Raw genomic sequence first — 21,964 nt, forward strand, 5'->3', positions numbered from 1 at the left:
GGAGCCTGAAAACTGAAGCTCCGCCTCCCATTCTACTTCTGGAAACTCTAGGAACCACAAGTAGACCAGCCTACTGAGAGAGAAGTGCTCTGCTGGGATTATATGGTTCTATAAGATCTCTAAGATATGATGGAGCCTGGTCATGTAGAGCTTTGTAAGTCATCAAGAGAATTTAAAATTCTATTCTTGATTTCACAGGAAGCCAGTGAAGAGAAGCTAAAACTGGAGAAATATGATCTCTCTTGTTAAATCCTGTCAGTACTCTTGCTGCAGCATTTTGGATCAGCTGCAGGTTTTTAATGAGTAATTTGGACATCCTACTAGTGGGCATCAAGAGAGTTGTAGCACAGGTGGCGACATCAATCAAGCGATTTACACACAAAGGTTACAGCTTCACCTTCTCTGTTCGCACACAGCAGAGTCAGTCATCAATCATTAAAATCTGGAATTACCTTCCCAAACTATTGTTGAAATCAGACTCCGACGTGGTTTTCCACAGTAAATCCTCTGTATTATATAGATTGTCATTTAAAAACTAGTAGTTGAATACAGCAGAAGTTTAACAGTCCGTATAACTCTGCCTGTCTTATCCCCAGTCGGACGGCAGGGGGCGGGCGTACACTTTCAACCTTTTTTTTCTACCTAGTTTTAGGTGACGTAGAAGACGGTTACTGTGGTAACGACAACATCGTCTCCACTTCTGTTTTTGAGCTGGTGCTTCGTGCTCAGGTGATAGTTTCCTCTCGGGTACACTCACTCCACATCCGCTTCGGTTGGGAGTTTTAGAGGCATAAAATACCGACGGAAACTCCCCGAGGGAGTCCAGGTGAAGGTAAGAAGCACTTTGCTCCACCAGCTGAGATGTTTCGTGGCAACAAGCTGACGCCGTCTCAACGTCGTGATAGCATTTAGCGTTAGCTAGCACGTTTAAACAGCTGACGTTGTTGTATTTCGGACCGATAACGTTTTCTTTGTTTGATGCCGGTCAATAAGAAGTTTATACAACGTAAAAGAAACGGGACACCAACCGTAAACATTTAGTTTGTTCTTTAGAATAGATGGACAACATATAAATATCTGTTATTAACGGCATTAATCCTTTTAAATGAGAGTTTACCGTCAAACTAATGACTGAACAAAGAAATAAAAACACCGTTTTCCAAACACGAGGATCACATGAAGGAAACGAACCGTTCAAAGACTGACGTCATGTCTGTGTGTTGGTCACCAGTCAAACAGGGCATGTCTCAGCTAATGATGAGCTCATCATCTTCAGTACAAAGAGGAAGACTCGTTTTAAATCCGTTCACTGTGTGACAAACCGAAACTCGTTCAGAGGTTGTGAACCAAAATCACTGATGTGTCTGTGTCATTGAAAACATGGTCCACACGGACACAGAAAGATGAACAGGCTGTTTTTTTCACAGAATTCCTTTATTCTGTGTCAGCGTGTTTTTGACCAGATATCACAGCTGTGTTCATTCTGCATCTGGAGAGCTCAACTCACCACATCAGCAGCAGGAAGTGTGCTGACACGGGTGGAAGCTCAATGGGTGGAGAGATGGCGAATAGAGGTTTCTGGGTCTTGGACGAGGAGTGTCATTCCTCTTTAATGTTTTCTGATTCAGGATTCAAACCGTCAACCTTCACTGTCGTCCAGGCTGCTGTCACGGTGCAGATTCACTAACAACCTCGCAGCTGCAGCGGCGCCATCATCAGGCCGTTTGAATTAGTTTCCATGGCGAGCCAGCGGCCTCCCTCGGGATTGGGCCGGCCGATGAGCCGGAGTGGGTCCGCGGTCCCCGGAGCCGGAAGACCCCCCACCGCTGTCCGACCTCCTCCTACAGCTATCCGCGTCGCAACCGGGGTGAGCCATGTGAGGTTTTAGACACCGCTGCTCCAGATTCCTCTGAAGATAAAGAGGTTCTGTCAGACAGGAAAATAGAAAACTGGCACGTGTTGAGAGACGTTTCATAAAACCACGTTCTTATATCTTACATGTTCGCTGCGTTCATGTAGAGTTTCTCTCTCCAGCCTGTTTGTGATCTGCACATCATTAGTGGCTGAATGACTTTCATTTCATCAGCATACTCTGTCTCTAAATGGTGATGTTAGTAACCAGCTACAATCTAAATGTTTTTAATGGGAACCAGGTTTTATAGTATCGAGCTTAATTCTAGCACTTTTGATCCAGATGGCTCCCGGTACCAGTGGTCATCCCGGTATGAGAGGGGGCGTCCCCATCCCCGGGGTCCTGTCGGCACAGATCAAAGTAACTGACAGGCCGGTCACCCAGCAGGGGCTCAGCGGCATGAAGACCGGCATGAAAGGTACACCAGCCATCTCATCTTGTTTTCACGGTTTAGTGCCGGCGTGGATTCTTCTTTATAAATGACTGAGCTGAAGTGAGTCTTGTCCTTCTTTATTTCCTCTCCTAAAGGACCTCAGAGACAGATTCTGGATAAGTCCTACTACTTGGGCCTTCTCAGGTAACACATCAGCCCTACTGCCACACATCATATTGTTCTCTATGTTAGAAATCATGTCAGCAGATCATGCACACACATGCCAAGATATTATATTATTGTGATAATAGACTTCCTATAATATCATATATTTTTATCACAGTAATGTCAGAATATAGTTTGATAAACTTTTGTATTTCTGGTCTGAAGGCTGTTTGAGACTAAAGTAACAAAAATGAAGAGAACATAAAAGGAAATGTGTGATTTTTAATACATGTTGAGCATTTGCAGGTTTTTTTCAACCGTTTTCCAAACTTCAGCTTCACCTCAGTTCATTTTAATGATACAAAAAGCAGTTCTGTTGTTGTTTTTCTTTTAGGAGTAAGATCAACGAGTTGACCACCGAGACCAGCAAACTGCACAAAGAGATTGACAACTACAACCAGGAGAACTCTGTGTACCTCTCCTATGAAAAGAGGTGGGTGATGTTTTCACATGTTTGGATTCTCCTGAATAATCAGCAGAACGCGGCGTGAAGGCTTCTCTGATGTGTTGTGTCCCTCCAGGGCTGAAGGCCTGGCTGCTGAGATTAAGGATCTGCAGGGCCAGCTGGCTGACTACAACATGGTAAACATGTCCAACTTCACACGTACCTGTTGTTGTGTCCAACGCCTACAATTACATCCTTAATTTGTTTAAAGATGTAAGAGAAATGTCCAAAGCTCAACGGATGGTAAATGTTTGATAGTCGGTCAGCAGCTGAACATTTACAATGATTTGAAAAGCCGTGTGTCATACAAGATGTTTGATAGGTCCTGTGTGGTTACAGAGGACTGTGACATCATTTTATCAGCGCTGCTCATACATGCACTCATTTATAATTCATGTTTCTGTGACTCCTTTATTTGTGCTTGCAGCTGGTGGACAAACTCAACACCAGCACAGAGATGGAGGAAATGATCAACGACTACAACATAGTAAGCACACCGTGGAAACATTAACAACATATAAGACGTGATTCAGTGGGCGATTTAATGTGAACAGCTGATTGTAAATCTAATAAGAATATCTTTCATTTTCCCTCCTGTCGTTCCTCCCAGCTGAAAGCCCACAACAACAGCGAGGCAGAAAGTATCGACAGCATCTTCACCGAGAGGAGAGAGTACGTAGTTTACTGTTCTGTGTTCTGACATCACGCTGACAGGTTTCAAAAAGAGGAAATGCTTTAAACATTACTGCACACAGGTTTTGATGCTCAACTTGACACAGTATTCATAAGTGTGTTTTTTATAGTACCTGAAGACCACGAAGTTAAAGTGAAAGTAAACCTAAAGTCGAGGCACCTGGTGAAAGATGGTAAATGTCGACCAAGACACTGAAAGATCAAACGTGAACTCTGCCATGAGGGAAGTGTCCTGCAGGTCAGGGATGTTATGGAGTAATATCTAAAAGTACCCGCTGGACTTTTCTCTACAAAACTCGTTTACATTCAATGTTATTCCTCCGAAATGTGTTTGTCCTTGAGCTCTCTAGAGAAAAATGTCGCTGCATTTCTCTTTATGATACAACATCGCCAATTTATAAAGTATTATCAGGGAAAACACCTTGACAGAGCTCCTATGACCTTTCAATCTGGGGAGTAAAGACACATCTGTGCATTGTTCACGTTAAATTATGGCACGTTGGATTTTCTGTTTAGCTTTACATGTTATCGTTTTAACTTGGCTTGTGATGCTGCAGAGTGATATAATGAAACGATACAAAAAGCTTCAGTTATTTGATAAGCAACATTACAACAATCTTACAGCAGGAGCCACAGAGCCAAGACATTGTTTTATTGATCCCTAGACTGCTAATACTCAGCAGTGTTTAGAAAATAAATAGCTCATTTTGTCGGGTCATCCATCTAACTCAGTGTTTACTGTACATATCACATCTAATATTCCCATGGTGCTAAGCAGCAGCCCTCAGCGACAGCCTTTCCTTTCATGGCCTCCTCATCTTGTCACCGGTTGACGAGCTGCTCTTTATTTCATCACGGTTCACAGGAATCTCCTTCATGTCACTCCTCGCGCTTGATGTACGGATCCTCAAAGTACTCATCCTCCTCCTCCTCCTCTTCCTCTGTCTTCTCCTTCTGTTGCTGGAAGCTGAATGTCTGTTGGGTCAGGTGTCCTCCGGTCTCAGAGAACACCGTCGACACAAAGTCCTCCCGGTCGTCCTCCTGTTGCAGTCGCCGGTGTCGGTAGTTGTGGAAGAGTTTGTACCAGGAAGGCCCCTTGATGGCACACATGATGAGCATGCAGGTGGTCAGCGCCAAGGCTGCAACGCACACTGTGAACTTCCACGAGTTGCCGCGCGCAGGTGTCTGGTCTAGGTGGGGTCGGAGGGCGGAGATCGGGTGGAGAAAGCAGAGTGTCAAGTTCTGTTTGTACGTCTTCATACTGAATGTAAGAGAATCATTTTTGGAAATGTACCTTTGCTGAGGCTGTGGTTCCGGCCTGATGACGGTGTGGTCTTCAACGTGGTAGATGAGTCCCCAGACTGCTTAGAGTGGGCCGGTGTTGATGTTTGGGGGGCTGTGGGGGTGGAGGGGGGTGGTGTTGATGGGGAGCACAGAGCTGTGGCCTTCAGAAGTTCAGCTCCAGCCTGCTTCACTGGAGATGCACAGAAGACTTTCTGTCTCCCTGCAGAGCCAGACATCATTCATAAACCTCATCGAATGACTGAGTATTCATGTAGTAAGTGGGTCAAAGGTCAACATCCCCACAGTTAGATGGCTGAGAGGACAGCTTTTGCTTCTGAGAGAAAGCCTTTGGATGTAAAACACTGGACTTGGTTGTGTTTTGGTCTTTGTGTGACCATCAGGTTTTTGGAGGAATTAATAACCATACAGAAATGTGTAGTTTGAATTTAAACAGCAGTGAAAGCTTTGTGTTCTCCAGGTGGTTCCTACCTTCAGCACCAACACCTGACACATGATTGTTAAAGTAAATGGATACCATTGGAGGTTAACTTTAGACAGACTGTACATACAGTAACTTATTATCATACAGCTCATAATTACATTATATTATTTTATCATCTGATTTTTTTTTTCAACATAAATAAGTGATGTAAGAACAGGAAACCTGCCTGCATAATGTTCTCACATCAGTATATTACCAAACATTAAAAGTGTACAATGAAAATTACCATTAATGGTGACATGTGCTCTTTGGATCTCTCTGATGGAGCTCAGCAGCAGACAGGAACAGTTCCAGGGGTTTTCCTGCAGGTTCAGCATCTGATGGGAACAAATAGGCTCAGGTTAATGTTCCTTCTGTTGGAGGTTTCTTCTGTTAAAAGAGAGTTTTTCCTTCTGTTGGAGGTTTCTTCTGTTAAAGAGAGTTTTTCCTTCCGTTGGAGGTTTCTTCTGTTAAAAGAGAGTTTTTCCTTCTGTTGGAGGTTTCTTCTGTTAAAGAGAGTTGTTCCTCCTGTTGGAGGTTTCTTCTGTTAAAGAGAGTTTTTCCTTCCGTTGGAGGTTTCTTCTGTTAAAAGAGAGTTTTTCCTTCTGTTGGAGGTTTCTTCTGTTAAAGAGAGTTTTTCCTTCTGTTGGAGGTTTCTTCTGTTAAAGAGAGTTTTTCCTTCTGTTGGAGGTTTCTTCTGTTAAAAGAGAGTTTTTCCTCCTGTTGGAGGTTTCTTCTGTTAAAGAGAGTTTTTCCTTCTGTTGGAGGTTTCTTCTGTTAAAAGAGAGTTTTTCCTTCTGTTGGAGGTTTCTTCTGTTAAAAGAGAGTTTTTCCTTCCCTCTGTTGGAGGTTTCTTCTGTTAAAGAGAGTTGTTCCTCCTGTTGGAGGTTTCTTCTGTTAAAGAGAGTTTTTCCTTCTGTTGGAGGTTTCTTCTGTTAAAAGAGAGTTTTTCCTTCTGTTGGAGGTTTATTCTGTTAAAAGAGAGTTTTTCCTTCCCTCTGTTGGAGGTTTCTTCTGTTAAAAGAGAGTTTTTCCTTCTGTTGGAGGTTTCTTCTGTTAAAAGAGAGTTTTTCCTTCCCTCTGTTGGAGGTTTCTTCTGTTAAAAGAGAGTTTTTCCTTCTGTTGGAGGTTTCTTCTGTTAAAGAGAGTTTTTCCTTCTGTTGGAGGTTTCTTCTGTTAAAGAGAGTTTTTCCTTCTGTTGGAGGTTTCTTCTGTTAAGGAGAGTTTTTCCTTCTGTTGGAGGTTTCTTCTGTTAAGGAGAGTTTTTCCTTCCTTCTGTTGGAGGTTTTTCTCCTTTTAAAGGGAAGTTTCTTCCTCATTGCTTGCGTGGGAATTGTTAAATTGTTGGGTTCCTCTGTATAATGTTCTAAAGTATGTTGTAAGGACTCTTTAATGTGTTAATTGCCTTGAAGTAACCCCTGTTGTGATTTGGTGCTATGGTAATACAATTGAATTGAATGGTCAATGAAAGGCTGACAACAACCACACTGACACAACACCTACAAGTAGGCTACGCAGATTATTGTAATCTCTTTCTGTCTAAATATATTTGTTCCTCATAAAGCTAGAGGATTTATTATTCACATGCCAGAGATTTACTAAAATATCTATGAATAAAAATATATTTTTAGCCTGTGGACATTTTACCTTTAGTTCTTTCAAGCCTTTGATTAGCTGTGCAGGGAGTCTGGTCAGCAGGTTGTGGGACAGGTCCACCTCTCTCAGGACATCCAGACCAGAGAAAGCCTCAGGGTTCAAGCTGCAACAATACCCAGAGAAGAAAGATCATTTGTATTATGTCACCATACTGCACTTTGATGCACATCACAAGCCTGAAACATCACAATCAAACCTGACTAACTTAGTCTGCACAATGAAACATTTCTCATTAACATAAACCTCTGCACACTTAAAACCAGCTGAAGTAGTAAATAGTGTAGAATTGGACACTGCTACCATCTTTACTTGCTTTATTATTTACCTGATGATTTTGTTCCTGGCCAGAGACAGCACCCTGAGGTCTGGCACCACAGAGAAATACTGGGCTGGGATAGCCGTCACCATGTTCCCATCCAAGTGGAGTTCTGCCAGTGTGGGATAGCTAGCAAGGGCGAGTTGGTCTGCTTTATTCAGAGTGATCCGGTTCCCTTCAATCAGCAGTGTGGTCACAGTGGAGTTGTTGTCGTTGTGGGGGATGACCTGGAGAAGCTTGTCGGTCAGGTTTTTTACCAGCTGATGGATGGATGGACGGACAGTTATAACATTCACAGTCTGAAGAAATGCATACAGCAAAGAGAAATATAAATCTTAAATGTTAAAGAGCTTTTCATACCGGTTCATCCACCACAGCGTCAGCTGTGTTTCCCAGTATATTCATCACTGACACTGCAGTCAGCCACAGCATGAGAAGCTGCCGGCATCTTTTCATCATGCTGCCCTCCAAAGAAACAAATAAATAATCCCCTGGGTAACACATGCTTCATACAGGAGGCCGGCAACAATTCGTAGGTTTTTTTACTCTGTAAAATGTCAGAATATAGTGTAAAGGGCCTTTTACAGTTTAACCGAGCTCCGGGTGAATTACTGAAACCACTTTAGTCTACACAGCTGTCAAAAGTCACCACAATATGTAATTTACAAGGACTTATTAAAAGAAAAACTTCAAATCCTCACATTTGAAAAGGTGGAATTAGAATATGTTTGGTATTTTCACTGGTAACATCTGAACAAACTCAATTGTTACAAATTAACTTTTATTTTCTTAATTTTATATCAACTGATCAACTCACTTAAAGTACAAGAACATGTTAAATGAAGGTACATCCACTGTTTCGCTGTCTGAAAGTAAAACAGCTTTCATGTCACAGCCGGCACTGTTTGCAGTGTTATAGTTGTAATTAAAATAAAGGATATTATAGACTATAGAGCACACGTTCTCCTGCAGACTGACCTGAATGTAAAATTATTATGAGACATAAACTCAACATCTTATGTTTCCCAAAGACATCAGACAAAATATTTCAGTCCACTAATAATGAAAACCTCATTTGCTGATCATTATCTAATAACTCTATGACACAGTACAATAAATATGAAATCTTTATGTCGGTGAGTTCTGTTTTAAAGGGACACCTCATGATTCACACAGATACACCTCTGCTGGATTGTTTTTTCTGATGTCGTCTGGAGAAAACGGAAATGTTGAAGGTCTTAAAACTGAAATTCAGTGGAGAATAAACACACCTGTTCCTTCTCATGTAGAGACCTGTCAACTGACTGACCTTTAACCTGCACACAATACATTTAAATCTGTCATTGGCTGATTATCATATTAGTGTTCTCAGAATTGGATCTTTTTCTGTCACTATTCATTTCTAACGAGGAGGATTTGAAGACACTTACCTGTGCTGCTAGACTCGCTCAGGTGAACTTTCATTCACCGGTCGCTGTCACGCACCCAGCAGAGCAAATGACCTTTGGTCCTTGTAAAACATGAAGGCTGGCGTGTTCCTGCTAGCTAAGCATTTATGATCAATCTCATCAGCCCTCCTGTCTTTACTAGACAGAAGGAAATGAAGAGAGACAGATAAGGAATAAGGTGTATCTATAGCCTCACCGGGTATAGATACAGAAACCACTCATAAGTTTGAACAATACGACAGCAAGGAGGACAGCTGCTTTTAAGATTTAAAAAAAAAAAGAAAAAAAAAAAGCTCCTAATTCAAACTCCATGATTCTGACTGTAGAAGAACTGTGTGAAGAAAGTCAGGTTACAACAATCAGAATACAGAAATCAGGTTACAACAGTCAGAATACAGAAATCAGGTTACAACAGTCAGAATACAGAAATCAGGTTATAACAGTCAGAATACAGAAATCAGGTTATAACAGTCAGAATACAGAAATCAGGTTATAACAGTCAGAATACAGAAATCAGGTTACAACAGTCAGAATACAGAAATCAGGTTACAACAGTCAGAATACAGAAATCAGGTTACAACAGTCAGAATACAGAAATCAGGTTACAACAGTCAGGTTACAACAGTCAGGTTACAACAGTTAGGTTACAACAGTCAGGTTACAACAGTCAGGTTACAACAGTCAGGTTACAACAGTCAGGTTACAACAGTCAGAATACAGAAATCAGGTTATAACAGTCAGAATACAGAAATCAGGTTACAACAGTCAGAATACAGAAATCAGGTTACAACAGTCAGGTTACAACAGTCAGGTTACAACAGTTAGGTTACAACAGTCAGGTTACAACAGTCAGGTTACAACAGTCAGGTTACAACAGTCAGGTTACAACAGTCAGGTGGGAACATCAGTCTGCGGCTGTTTTTATTACATTAGTGCTTCAACTTTGCTGATTTCAGCTCTGCAGAGGAGCAGAAACTAAACTGTTTTCGAATATTTAGCTTGACGGGTGTATTTAAGAGAAATGATTTCTGTTTTGATATGTTGTTATCAATGAAACAAAGAAATACATCCATTTTAAGTGTGGTTTAAATTACATTACATTTATCTGACTCTTTTATCCAAAGCGACTTACAATAAGTTAATTTCAACCATGAGGGTACAAAACCAGAACAACAGGAATCAAGAAAATACAATTTCTTCCAGAAAGACAAACTACAAAGTTCTATCAGTAAGTGTCATTTTAAGTTCTACTAAAGTTCTACTGTTCAAGGTAAAGTCTGAAGAGGTGTGTTTTTAGTTTGTGGTGGAAGATGTTCAGAGTTTCAGCTGTCCTGATGTCGGTGAGGAGCTCATTCTACCATTTAGGAGCCAGGACAGCAAACAGTCATGATTTTGGCGAGTGTTTAGCTCAGTGAGGAGCAACAAGCCGATTTAAGTTTAAGTATCCAGATATTTTTAATGGTGCATTGTCCTTGTTAAAATAATAAACACAGATCTGATGATAATGTAAGTCCTCCGGTACCTTTTGTCCTGTCTAGCTGTCTTATCTCTTTCCATTCTATCTTATCTGTCCTGGATTTAAATGTGGCCCGGATATTTGGTTTGTCTCCCGCCTTTTTCCTTTTGTCTGATTAAAGTAAAAAAAAGAAAGAGATAATCTCCAACCCTTCACTCCCCCCCTCTCCATCCCCCCTCTCTCTCTTGCCCCCACCCCTTTCCCTCCCCCTCCTATGTGTTTGCTGTGCAGAAGAGAGGAGGCCATCAGGGCGATCGAGGAGGAGGTCAGGAGGGAGAAGAGGGTCGCTGACGAGGTCGTCCAATCAATGCCGGCCACAAAGCAAGAGAAGTATTTCACCATGACAACAGCCAACGAGGAGCTGCTCCAGGTACAACTGTAGTTTTAATTCAATATGTTTTATGATGAAAGAGGAGTGACACATTTAAAATATAACCTATAATATGTTGACGGGATAAATCGATCATTGTTGTTTGCAAAAGGTGTATGACACATAATTTTAATTGAAATGACACCATGTAAAGTAAAAGTACTTGATGTCCTTCTTCCGTCTTGTCTTGTCTGGTTTGTAGGAGCTCACTGTTCTCCAGGAGGAGCTGGACCTTCTGATAACCAGGAAGGAGGACTATGAAGCTGTGAGTTGGGTTGAAAAGAGGATAGAGGGCAGGAGGAGGGGTGAACAAAGGTTAATATACAAAGAAGGGGGATGGAGGGGGGGGGGGGGGTTTGAAGTGTGGAAAAGATGTCAGATAATGAAAAAAGATGAAGGTAAATGTACAATAGTTGTGGGTGAAGTCCCTCGTGTGTGGAGGGTGATGTCAGTCACATCTCTCGCTGCAGAAGTTGTAGTTTCAGTATTTTTTTCCCATTTCCAGGAGCTGTCCCACTCGCAGATAAAACAGGAAGTGGTCCGGCTCCATGGGACCCTGTCAGCGCTGGAGGCAAAGCGTGACGCCATGGAGGCTGAGGACAAGAGCCTGGGCTCCCCCCAGGAGGAGAGAGAGAAGCTGTTCAAACAGGTCGGTGTGGTCACCCAAAAATAATAATAATAGGAGAGCTTGTCCTGTAGTTGGAATTCATCTCCACCTCCTAACTGAGAAAAGATCTCATCACCAGAACTGCATCCTGTAATTATGTGAGAAGGTTAATGTGGTTATCATCATAAACATGAATTAACTTCAGTATCAATTAACATATTTAGTAAAATGTCACATTAAAAGTCTCCACTGATCATGTAACCTTTTACAAACATACGATCACAATTACAAGGTCGTGAACTGTGAGAGCTTTTTGTGAGGTAGAGTCATAATAACGAGATGAAGTCTCCTTCCTTCTGAGAAAGCGATGTACAGCCACAGAATAGAAGGAGACACAACTTTTGATTTAACTTAAACAAAAATTATATGAAGAAACAGAAGTTATACAACTTTTTAAACATTTCTATATTTGAGGTCGTCTCACCAACTTGTTCCACATCTTCCAACGGGACATCCCAATCAGCTCCACAAATGTGATGAAGATGATTACATTAACCCTTAAATGCCTGATTTTCCAAACACCCGACATACCTCAGGTCTGAAACTACACTTACAGAACACCATGTTCAGGTCATGAAGTCAAAGTAAAAAAAAACATCGGAAAAGAATATATTTAGCATTTTGACCATGTTGACACCAGAATATCATTCAAGAACAAATAGTTTTAAGGAAAAGCAGTGAATTGAGTAACTTAATTAAAAGACATGAATGAATCAGACAGAGTGATCCTGCTCTAGGTCACTCAAGGTCAACATTCAGGTTCATAAACAAAAGATGGAACTGTTCTTCTGTTTTCCAGGTGAAGGAGGACAACCAGGAAATTGCCAGCATGGAAAGACAGTATGTATTCATATCAACTCACAGTATGTATTCATATCAACTCACAGTATGTATTCATATCAACTCACAGTATGTATTTATATCAACTCACAGTATGTATTCATATCAACTCACAGTATGTATTCATATCAACTCACAGTATGTATTTATATCAACTCACAGTATGTATTCATATCAACTCACAGTATGTATTTATATCAACTCACAGTATGTATTCATATCAACTCACAGTATGTATTTATATCAACTCACAGTATGTATTCATATCAACTCACAGTATGTATTTATATCAACTCACAGTATGTATTCATATCAACTCACAGTATGTATTTATATCAACTCACAGTATGTATTCATATCAACTCACAGTATGTATTTATATCAACTCACAGTATGTATTCATATCAACTCACAGTATGTATTCATATCAACTCACAGTATGTATTTATATCAACTCACAGTATGTATTCATATCAACTCACAGTATGTATTCATATCAACTCACAGTATGTATTCATATCAACTCACAGTATGTATTCATATCAACTCACAGTATGTATTCATATCAACTCACAGTATGTATTTATATCAACTCACAGTATGTATTTATATCAACTCACAGTATGTATTCATATCAACTCACAGTATGTATTTATATCAACTCACAGTATGTATTTATATCAACTCACAGTATGTATTTATATCAACTCACAGTATGTATTTATATCAACTCACCAGCAGTCTGAAAGTCTGTTTGCTTCTGTGTAATGTGTACGAAGTGTTTAATGTGTATAATGTGTACGAAGTGTTTAATGTGTATAATGTGTTTGAAGTGTTTAATGTGTATAATGTGTATTAAGTGTTTAATGTGTGTCCAGACTTGTAGAGATCAGGGACAGGACCAGACAGATCACAGAGGAGATCCGACACCTGGAGCAGGACTCAGAAGCAGCTCAGGGTAACCAGCTTTTTAAACTAACTTATATAAATTTCAGCATCTAATGTAGTCACATATTTTAACATTCATCGTTCAACTATGAATAGAACAGGACTGCTTTCTGATGCTTCTTTTTCCATCAGGGGAATGTCAACAGAAATACAAAGAGCTGAAGAGGAAGGAGGAGGAAATCGACCGTGAGTGAAATGAAATGTTGAAATATTGTGTAAATGTAAATTTACATTACATTTGTGTGTACGAGAACTGATGCTTTTGAGTAACAGCTCCAGCCTGGAGCCCTGAGGGACAAACAGGATTCAGTCAGACACGCAGTGAAACTGAACTTGGTCCCACAGCACAGATCTGTTTTATATGCTTCTATTGATTAACACTGAACATGAAGGTAAGCAGCAGATACTTAAAACTGTTGGCTTAGAAATATGAGAATAAACAAAGTGTCTGATGGGTAAATATCTGAAGAAATGAAGCTTAAACCTCCCAGACAGCTGACCAACAGGCACGGCAGCCGTTTTAGAAACAGCATATATGTCATATGGATTTCAGAAAAAGGGGCTTAGAGGGAATACAAGACGGCTGGAACTCAAAGTTTATTAAAGTCATGTCAAATATTTTATTCTCTCTGGAGGAACTGAAACCCTCAACGAAGTACCCAGAACTCCAACATGATGATTGTCCTCAAGCACGCTGGAATTAAAGCATGTTTTTACCTGCAGTTTCTGTCATACATCAACGATATAGACAGGAAATAGATCGACAGACTATTCCTTCTATCTAACACAATATCAGAGCCTCTTAGGGGACCTCTCGCCTGTAACGTAGTCTCAGCTGTAAAGTGATCATTTCACAAGTTATTCTCATCCCGTGTTTACGGTTCCAACACTGAGCCCGTCATTTGTGTATATATCTATTCTGACTTCTTATCCGGTCTTCACGGTTGCTGTTTTGCATCAATGCATTATGTTAAAAGATGGTTATATATGTGGGAACATGAAGTCTGATGCAGACGATCTTTGTGGAAGCGTCCGCTGCTCTTTTTGATGCAGCCACTAGGGGGCGTCAGAGGCTTGAAACCCTGAACAGAGCAGCTTCACTCAGCTGCTTCCAGCAGAACTTCATGCCGGCAGCTTGTTCCTCTGTTTCAGGGTTCCTGGAGTCGTTTGAGGAGTCCAGATCTCAGGAGCAGGAGAAGATGACCCAGACCCACGAGAACATCGTCTCCCTCCTGGAACACTGCAGCAGGGTGAGGAGGAGGAGGAGGAGGAGGAGGAGGAGGGAGGGGGGAGGAGTAGAAGAGGAGGGGAGGGAGGGGGAGGAGGGTTATTTCTAATGAGAAATTAATGAACTGTCCATTTTACAGAGATGGAACCGTTGGAGACACAAAAGAACAAAAACAAATATTTATTCAGCAGATTTGATTTATTTTATTGTTGTCATGCATAAAGATTATGATCAGCCCAAAGTGGATAATATAACAACAAAGAACAAGAACCAGAGTGACAAGAAAACGTTCAAGTGGCTCTAAACAAACAGACGCTTCTGACAGCTTTAACAGCAAACTTATAAATACTTATAAATATTAAACCTGAATAACTTCCATTCTGTCATCATCAGGACATTTCTGCACTTTCAACAAACATTTTATTTTACATAAATATTCTTAGCTCTTCGTAATATAGAAAATATAGATGAAAATGAGTCATTCTCAACTCCTGTGTGTGTGTGTGTGTGTGTGTGTGTGTGTGTGTGTGTGTGTGTGTGTGTGTGTGTGTGTGTGTGTGTGTGTAGAACATGTTGCGGCTCCGTCAGGTGGACACAGTGACAGCCACCGAGCTGAGGAACATGCAGGAGGTGCTGGTGAGCAAGGAGACGGAGGTGGTTCAGTCTGAGAGCACCGCCAGGGGACTGAACACAGGTCAGCAACACACACACACACAGAGGCACACACACACACACAGAGGCACACACACACACACACACACACACACACACGATGCCCCAGGAAATGATTGAGACTGTGGGAAGTCCAACGCTGTCTGCCTCCACCCAGAGTCGCAGCGGCTGCAGCAGGACCTGGAGAAGGTGCAGCAGCTGGAGGGGAAGATCACAGGTGAGCTGAGCACTCTGAAGGAGCGCGTGGGCACCATGGAGGCAGAGCTGCACACCTACCGAGACCTGGACGCCCTGAGGGACACCGCCGAGGACAAGAAGAAGGTAACGGCAGGCGGGACTCGGAGGATCCTGGAGGTCCAAACGTTAAGATCTCGCTGACAGAGAAAACCTGTGTTGTGTTCATGTCTGCGTATCGATGGGATGTCTGAATCAGCCTGAGCTCATCTTCGTCTCTTTATTTGTCTTAAGACCGTCTACAGTAACTGAAGTTCAGACATGTTTCTCTGCTTGTGGTCCAGAGACTGCAGGAGAACCGCGTGTCGCTGACTCAGCGTCGGGATTCATTCAGACAGCTGCTGGAGGAGATGAACCAGAAATATGAAGCTCTGAAGAGCAAACTGACGGAGAACGAGACCCACGCTCAGGTGAGAGACAGAGAGACAGGGAGACAGGGAGACAGGGAGACAGGGAGACAGAGAGACAGGGAGACAGAGAGACAGGGAGACAGAGAGACAGAGAGACAGGGAGACAGAGAGACAGGGAGACAGAGAGACAGGGAGACAGAGAGACAGGGAGACAGAGAGACAGGGAGACAGGGAGACAGAGAGACAGAGAGACAGGGAGACAGGGAGACAGAGAGACAGGGAGACAGAGAGACAGGGAGACAGGGAGACAGAGAGACAGAGAGACAGGGAGACAGGGAGACAGAGAGACAGGGAGACAGAGAGACAGGGAGACAGAGAGACAGGGAGACAGGGAGACAGGGAGACAGGGAGACAGGGAGACAGAGAGACAGGGAGACAGAGAGACAGGGAGACAGAGAGACAGAGAGACAGGGAGACAGAGAGACAGGGAGACAGAGAGACAGGGAGAGAGAGAGAGAGAGAGAGAGAGAGCATCCATCCAGCAGGTAGTTTCGTGCTCTCGTCCTTCTTCAGTGCTGCTCAGTGACCTGAGTTGAGGCGATAACATAATGTTGCTACGACGTGTTGTTGAACCTGCTGATTTGTTCTTTGTGTTTCTTTCTGTGCGTGAACTCGATTTCTTCAGCTCACCAACCTGGAGAGGAAATGGCAGCACTTGGAGCAGAACAATTTTGTCATGAAAGAGTGTATCCTTCAGGAACCTGACTTACTTTATTTACTTATTTTATTTACTTACATTATTTTATTTATTACTATATCCCATTGTATGACATTTTTTATCATATTTTGGACAACATGCTGTAGTATAAAATGTTCATCATATTTTGGATGATTATGTATATTTGTGAATCTCCCCACAAGAAGGACCAGCAGCGCACATAAAGGACACATTTAAGCCGTTTCATTTTGCAACAAATCAAGCTAGTTTGCTCTGACATTACCCCGAACCAAAACAAATAGAAATCTAATAAAACATATGTTACATATCAGAACTCCAAAACAGGAGAACAGGTGAACAAACAAAAAAGACTTCTCCCACTTTCTAAAACTGGTCAAGAAGCTGTTCAATATTTACAAGTTTCACAATATTATAAAAACGTACAAACAACAGGTGCTATTTCCAGCTGAGTGTTCTTAATCTGAAATACACAGCTCATCTATTTACAAGTTCTGTACCACAAAGTACCAGTTCATCCATTCACAAGATCGGACCGAAGCAAAGCAAAACTGGCTCTTTGTTGGCAGCGCAGAGTTGCAGGAAGGGGGAGGAGCCAATGGCTGATGCAGCGTGCTGGTCCAATCAGGCGGCATCACTCAACTGAACCTGCTGGTCCAATCAGGCGGCATCACTCAACTGAACTCTATCTGCTGCTCAGATTTGAACCATCAGCTCCACCTGACAAAAACAACACACCCACACACACAAGGGAGGAGGAGAGCTCAAACATAATATGTTGTACATAAATAACTCCAAGGCAACAACTACGAGACATTTTTATATTTTGGACCAAATTCAATTCAATTCAACTTTATTTATAAAGCGCCAAATCACAACAGGTTATTTCATGGCACTTAACATATTAAAGTCTTTACAGCAAAACTTTATAATATTATACAGAGAAACCAACAATTCAACATTTCCCACATAAGCTAGGAGGGAAAAACTCCTCTTTAAAGGAGAAAAACCTCCAACAGAGGGAAGAAAAACTCCATTTAACAGGAAGAAACCTCCGACAGAACCAGGATCAGAGGTGGAGAACATCTGTTAACAGAACCAGGATCAGAGGTGGAGAACATCTGTTAACAGAACCAGGATCAGAGGTGGGCGGAGCATCTGTTAACAGAACCAGGATCAGAGGTGGGCGGAGCATCTGTTAACAGAACCAGGATCAGAGGTGGGCGGAGCTTCTGTTAACAGAACCAGGATCAGAGGTGGGCGGAGCATTTGTTAACAACCAGGATCAGAGGTGGGCGGAGCTTCTGTTAACAGAACCAGGATCAGAGGTGGGCGGAGCATCTGTTAACAGAACCAGACTCAGAAGTGGGCGGAGCATCTGCCTCGACCGGTTGGGGTGAGAGGAGAGCAGAGAGAGAAAAGGACAGAATAGAGATAGAAGAGAAGAACTGAACCAAATGCTGCAGCATGACACATTTATTGTCCAAAATATGATAAATGTCATTCTATAGTCTGTCGTTCCAAATATCATGAAGATGTCGTAGTACTGCATGTCGTCATTTCCTGTATCGTCCTCGTTAAGATCTTTCTTCCATGTTTTTAGACTCGGTCTCTCAGGTTTGTGATGTTTCCTGAACTGCAGCTTCAGTCATCGCCTCTAAATCTCAGGAGAGTGATTTCGCCTCCGTCGCCAAGAACGTCTCCCAGCAGGTGGCCGAGTACAACAAGAGCCTCATCGAGTCGCTGCAAAACAACAGGACTTAAACTCACATGGAGTTATTCTGTTGGACTTGAACAGTCCTCAGGCTGTCAGAAAAACTGTCCAACCAGGTGTCTGCAAATTCTAACTTTTCTCTTGGACTTTCATTTTCAAGTCAAAATTCAGTTGGAGTTTTTCAAGCAAAAGAGTACATGATGTTTTTGTCTATCCACTTTATGAAAGTGTCTTTTTTGTCAGATTAACTGTGGCAGCTTTCTGTTCTTGACAAACTACCAGAATGTCTCTGTTCAGCCAACATGTGTGAGTCTTTGTTTGACAGATTTTGCGTCTCATCCTGCAGAGCTTGTGTCAGTAGCTTTAAGGCTAATTTAAATAAAGAGGTTAATATTAGAATAACCTACAGTGGTGTGAAAAAGTGTTTGCCTCCTTCCTGATTTATTTTTTTGCATGTCTGTCACATTTAAATGTTTCAGATCATCAAACAAATTCAAATATTAGTCAAAGTTAACACAAGTAAACACAAAATGCAGTTTTTAAATGAAGGTTTTTATTATTAAGGGAGATAACAAATCCAAACCCACATGGCCCTGTGTGAAAAAGTGTTTGCCCCCTAAACCTAATAACTGGTTGGGCCACCCTCAGCAGCAACAACTGCAATCAAGCGTTTGTGATAACTTACAATGAGTCTTTTCCAGCTGTGGAGGAATGTTGGCCCACTCATCTTTACATTAGTTGTTGTAATTCAGCCACATTGGAGGGTTTTCCAGCACGAACCGCCTTTTTAAGGTCATGCCACAGCATCTCAATAGGATTCAGGTCAGGACTTTGACGAGGCCACTCCAAAGTCTTCATTTTGTTTTTCTTCAGCCATTCAGAGGTGGACTTGCTGGTGTGTTTTGGATCATTGTCCTGCTGCAGAACCCAAGTTGGCTTCAGCTTGAGGTCACGAACAGATGGCCGGACGTTCTCCTTCAGGATGTTTTGGTAGACGGTAGAATTCATGGTTCCATTTATCACAGCAAGTCTTCCAGGTCCTGAAGCAGCAAAACAGCCCCAGACCATCACACTACCACCACCATATTTTACTGTTGGTATGATGTTCTTTTTCTGAAATGCGGTGTTACTTTTATGCCAGATGTAACGGGACACACACCTTCCAAAAAGCTCAACTTTGGTCTCGTCAGTCCACAGAGTATTTTCCCAAAAGTCTCGGGGATCATCAAGATGTTTTCTGGCAACAATGAGACGAGCCTTAATGTTGTTTTTGCTCAGCGGTGGTTTTGGTCTTGGAACTCTGCCATGCAGGCCATTTCTGCCGAGTCTCTTTCTTCTGGTGGAGTCATGAACACTGACCTGAACTGAGGCAAGTGAGGCCTGCAGTTCTTTGGATGTTGTCGTGGGGTCTTTTGTGACCTCTCGGATGAGTCGTCTCTGCTCTCTCGGGGTAATTTTGGTCGGTCGGCCGCTCCTGGGAAGGTTCACCACTGTTCCATGTTTTCTCCATTTGTGGATAATGGCTCTCACTGTGGTTCACTGGAGTCCCAAAGCTTTAGAAATGGCTTTAGAACCTTTTCCAGACTGATAGATCTCAATTACTTTCTTTCTCATTTGTTCCTGAATTTCTTTGGATCTCGGCATGATGTCTATCTTTTGAGGATCTTTTGGTCTACTTCACTTTGTCAGGCAGGTCCTATTTAAGTGATTTCTTGATTGAGAACAGGTGTGTCAGTAATCAGGCCTGGGTGTGGCTAGAGAAATTGAACTCAGGTGTGATAAACCACAGTTAAGTTATGTTTTAACAGGAGGGGGCAAACACTTTTTCACACAGGGCCATGCGGGTTTGGATTGTTTTTCTCCCTTAATAATAAAAACCTTCATTTAAAAACTGCATTTTGTGTTTACTTGTGTTATCTTTGACTCATATTTAAATTTGTTTGATGATCTGAAACATTTAAGTGTGACAGACATGCAAAAAAATAAATCAGGAAGGAGGCAAACACTTTTTCACACCACTGTACATGTTGTATCCCACTTTGAAATGTAGCTGTAAGCTCCTGTTATTAAAGAAATATGAAATGTCACGCTGCCTCTTTATTCTCAAAAGCTCAATAACTGCTTTCAAATATAGCCGGTTAGCTCCTGTTAGCAAAAGCTACTACAAATGTTCTCAACCAAATTGGAGGCTGCCGAAACAGTACACAGAATACACACTAGAATACACACTAGAATACACACTAGAATACACACTAGCTCTTGAAACCAATTATGCAATTCTTCTGTAAATGACTTTATATAGTTACAATTTTTTTTCAATTTCAAGCTAAATGCTCAGCCTTGTTGTTTTTTGTAGCTTGCACTGTGAAATGCAAGAGGAAAGGAAAGAGAAAAAAACCAACCTTGTCCTATGGAAAGAACGCTCGGCGTGGTGGGTAACGAGGAGTATGCATTCCACCATTAACTTATGTCAGCGTTAATGAAAGTATGAGGAATAATATCAATTAATGGCCCTGAAGTAGGAACCAAATGCCAGGAATAATACACTACAATACACATTAGAATTAAAAAAAAAAAGTACATTTTTAGCTAAAAATAAAACACTAGCTGGTGAAAAACTTTTTAAATAATTTTATAGAAGTTAGCCAGCATGTACTATAGATATGTGCAGCCATGTTAAACTAAGCTCAAGATATTGAAAATGCTAACAACTGTCAACCTACACCACAAGAAACCATTCTAAAATGCATCGTATAAAATATCTGCATCTTTTTCTAAAAAAAAAAGGAGTCTGTAGTTTTAATTATTTTATTTTGTAACCATGGAAACAACTGGTCAAAGAATACACATTTCTCTCAACTACTTCACTAAGTCTTTGGACAACATGCTATAAGCAAGACTTTCATTCAAGGTGTGGAAGCCAACACAATGGTGCAGTTTTCAGTGTTGTCGTCTGGCACTCTAAAAGTACTGGGTTCAATTCCCACCTGGGACTTTCTATGTGGAATTTGCATGTTCTTGCAAAACTAGTAACCTAAAGGTAAAGTTTGTCATTCATAATATGGATGACCAACTTATGCATGTAGTCCATAATGTAAAACTTTACATTCAAGCAAAAACATATAATCCTCCACACAAAGTTCCAGACCCCCTATCGAACCCACAACCTCCTGATTGTGAGATGACAACGCTGGCTTAGAACTTCACCATTTTGCTGCCTTTATTGCATGCTTGTCTGACTTATATGACTTTTAAACATGTTATGGAAGAGCGGTCAACGGTGCAGTTGCCTCCAAGTCAGAAGGTTCCAGGTTTGAGACTCACCCTGGAAAGGATGACATTAACATCTGAGATGAAAAGCCACATCAAGGGCAAGAATCAAACCTGGAACCTTCTGACTTGGAGGCAACAACACTAACCATTGGACCACCATGCTTTCTTCCATAATATGTTTAAAAGTTATATAAGTCAGACAAACATGCAATAAAGGCAGCACAATTTTGCAGTTCCAAACCAGCGTTGTCATCTCAATCAGGAAGTACTCGGTTTGATCAGGGGCTTGGAACTCTGTCTGTGGAGGATTGCATGTTCTTGCTTGGAGTGTGACTTTGTCACATTTACGACTACATGCATGACTTTTGTTTTACATTATGGACTACATGCATAAGTTAGTCATCCATATTTTGGACGACATATTTCATTTTTAGGTTATTATTTATAGCATAGCATAGCACAAAAAAGTCATACTTCTTTAATGTCGTCTAAAATACATTTAAAAAAAAAAGTCAAATCTGAAATTGTTGGATATTTGGAACTTGTAAATTTTGGAAATTCATTATTTTGCAGTTTTCAACTA

General features: G+C 41.4%; 2 protein-coding genes across 2 annotated transcripts; one reads left to right on the top strand and one right to left on the bottom strand.

The window, feature by feature from the left end:
- The first annotated feature begins 708 nt into the window (after positions 1 to 708).
- ift74 (intraflagellar transport 74) lies at positions 709 to 19,997 on the top strand. Its single transcript, XM_069151248.1, has 20 exons — positions 709 to 832; positions 1,629 to 1,867; positions 2,195 to 2,330; positions 2,441 to 2,489; positions 2,845 to 2,943; positions 3,032 to 3,092; positions 3,383 to 3,442; positions 3,566 to 3,627; positions 10,581 to 10,719; positions 10,922 to 10,984; positions 11,225 to 11,368; positions 12,186 to 12,226; positions 13,105 to 13,184; positions 13,307 to 13,360; positions 14,327 to 14,424; positions 14,970 to 15,096; positions 15,232 to 15,395; positions 15,593 to 15,718; positions 16,344 to 16,404; positions 18,043 to 19,997. Exons 2-20 carry the CDS (start codon positions 1,739 to 1,741, stop codon positions 18,156 to 18,158), a joined length of 1,809 nt encoding a protein of 602 aa, XP_069007349.1. The 5' UTR covers positions 709 to 832; positions 1,629 to 1,738; the 3' UTR covers positions 18,159 to 19,997.
- LOC138199256 (leucine-rich repeat-containing protein 19-like) lies at positions 4,474 to 7,844 on the bottom strand. Its single transcript, XM_069151191.1, has 6 exons — positions 7,746 to 7,844; positions 7,395 to 7,645; positions 7,061 to 7,172; positions 5,661 to 5,751; positions 4,943 to 5,152; positions 4,474 to 4,838 (listed from the first exon to the last, which is right to left on the bottom strand). The coding sequence occupies exons 1-6, from the start codon at positions 7,842 to 7,844 to the stop codon at positions 4,528 to 4,530; spliced, it is 1,074 nt and encodes a 357-aa protein (XP_069007292.1). The 3' UTR covers positions 4,474 to 4,527.
- Positions 19,998 to 21,964: the final 1,967 nt, after the last annotated feature.

Source organism: Embiotoca jacksoni, unplaced genomic scaffold (genome assembly GCF_022577435.1).
Source record: "Embiotoca jacksoni isolate LCO1_2020_lvr unplaced genomic scaffold, fEmbJac1.0.p SCAF_17, whole genome shotgun sequence".
Lineage (NCBI taxonomy): Eukaryota > Metazoa > Chordata > Actinopteri > Embiotocidae > Embiotoca > Embiotoca jacksoni.

Bases quoted from the DNA above. Each gene is read 5' to 3' on its own strand.
- ift74 (XM_069151248.1), top strand. From the start codon at position 1,739: ATGGCGAGCCAGCGGCCTCCCTCGGGATTGGGCCGGCCGATGAGCCGG. The intron at 3,093-3,382 runs GTAAACATGTCC...TTGTGCTTGCAG, and splicing joins AGCTGGCTGACTACAACATG to CTGGTGGACAAACTCAACAC. The intron at 10,985-11,224 runs GTGAGTTGGGTT...TCCCATTTCCAG, and splicing joins GGAAGGAGGACTATGAAGCT to GAGCTGTCCCACTCGCAGAT.
- LOC138199256 (XM_069151191.1), bottom strand. From the start codon at position 7,844: ATGATGAAAAGATGCCGGCAGCTTCTCATGCTGTGGCTGACTGCAGTG. The intron at 5,752-7,060 runs GTAAAATGTCCA...TGTTCCCATCAG, and splicing joins AAGGCTTGAAAGAACTAAAG to ATGCTGAACCTGCAGGAAAA. The intron at 5,153-5,660 runs GTAATTTTCATT...CTGGCTCTGCAG, and splicing joins AGCACATGTCACCATTAATG to GGAGACAGAAAGTCTTCTGT.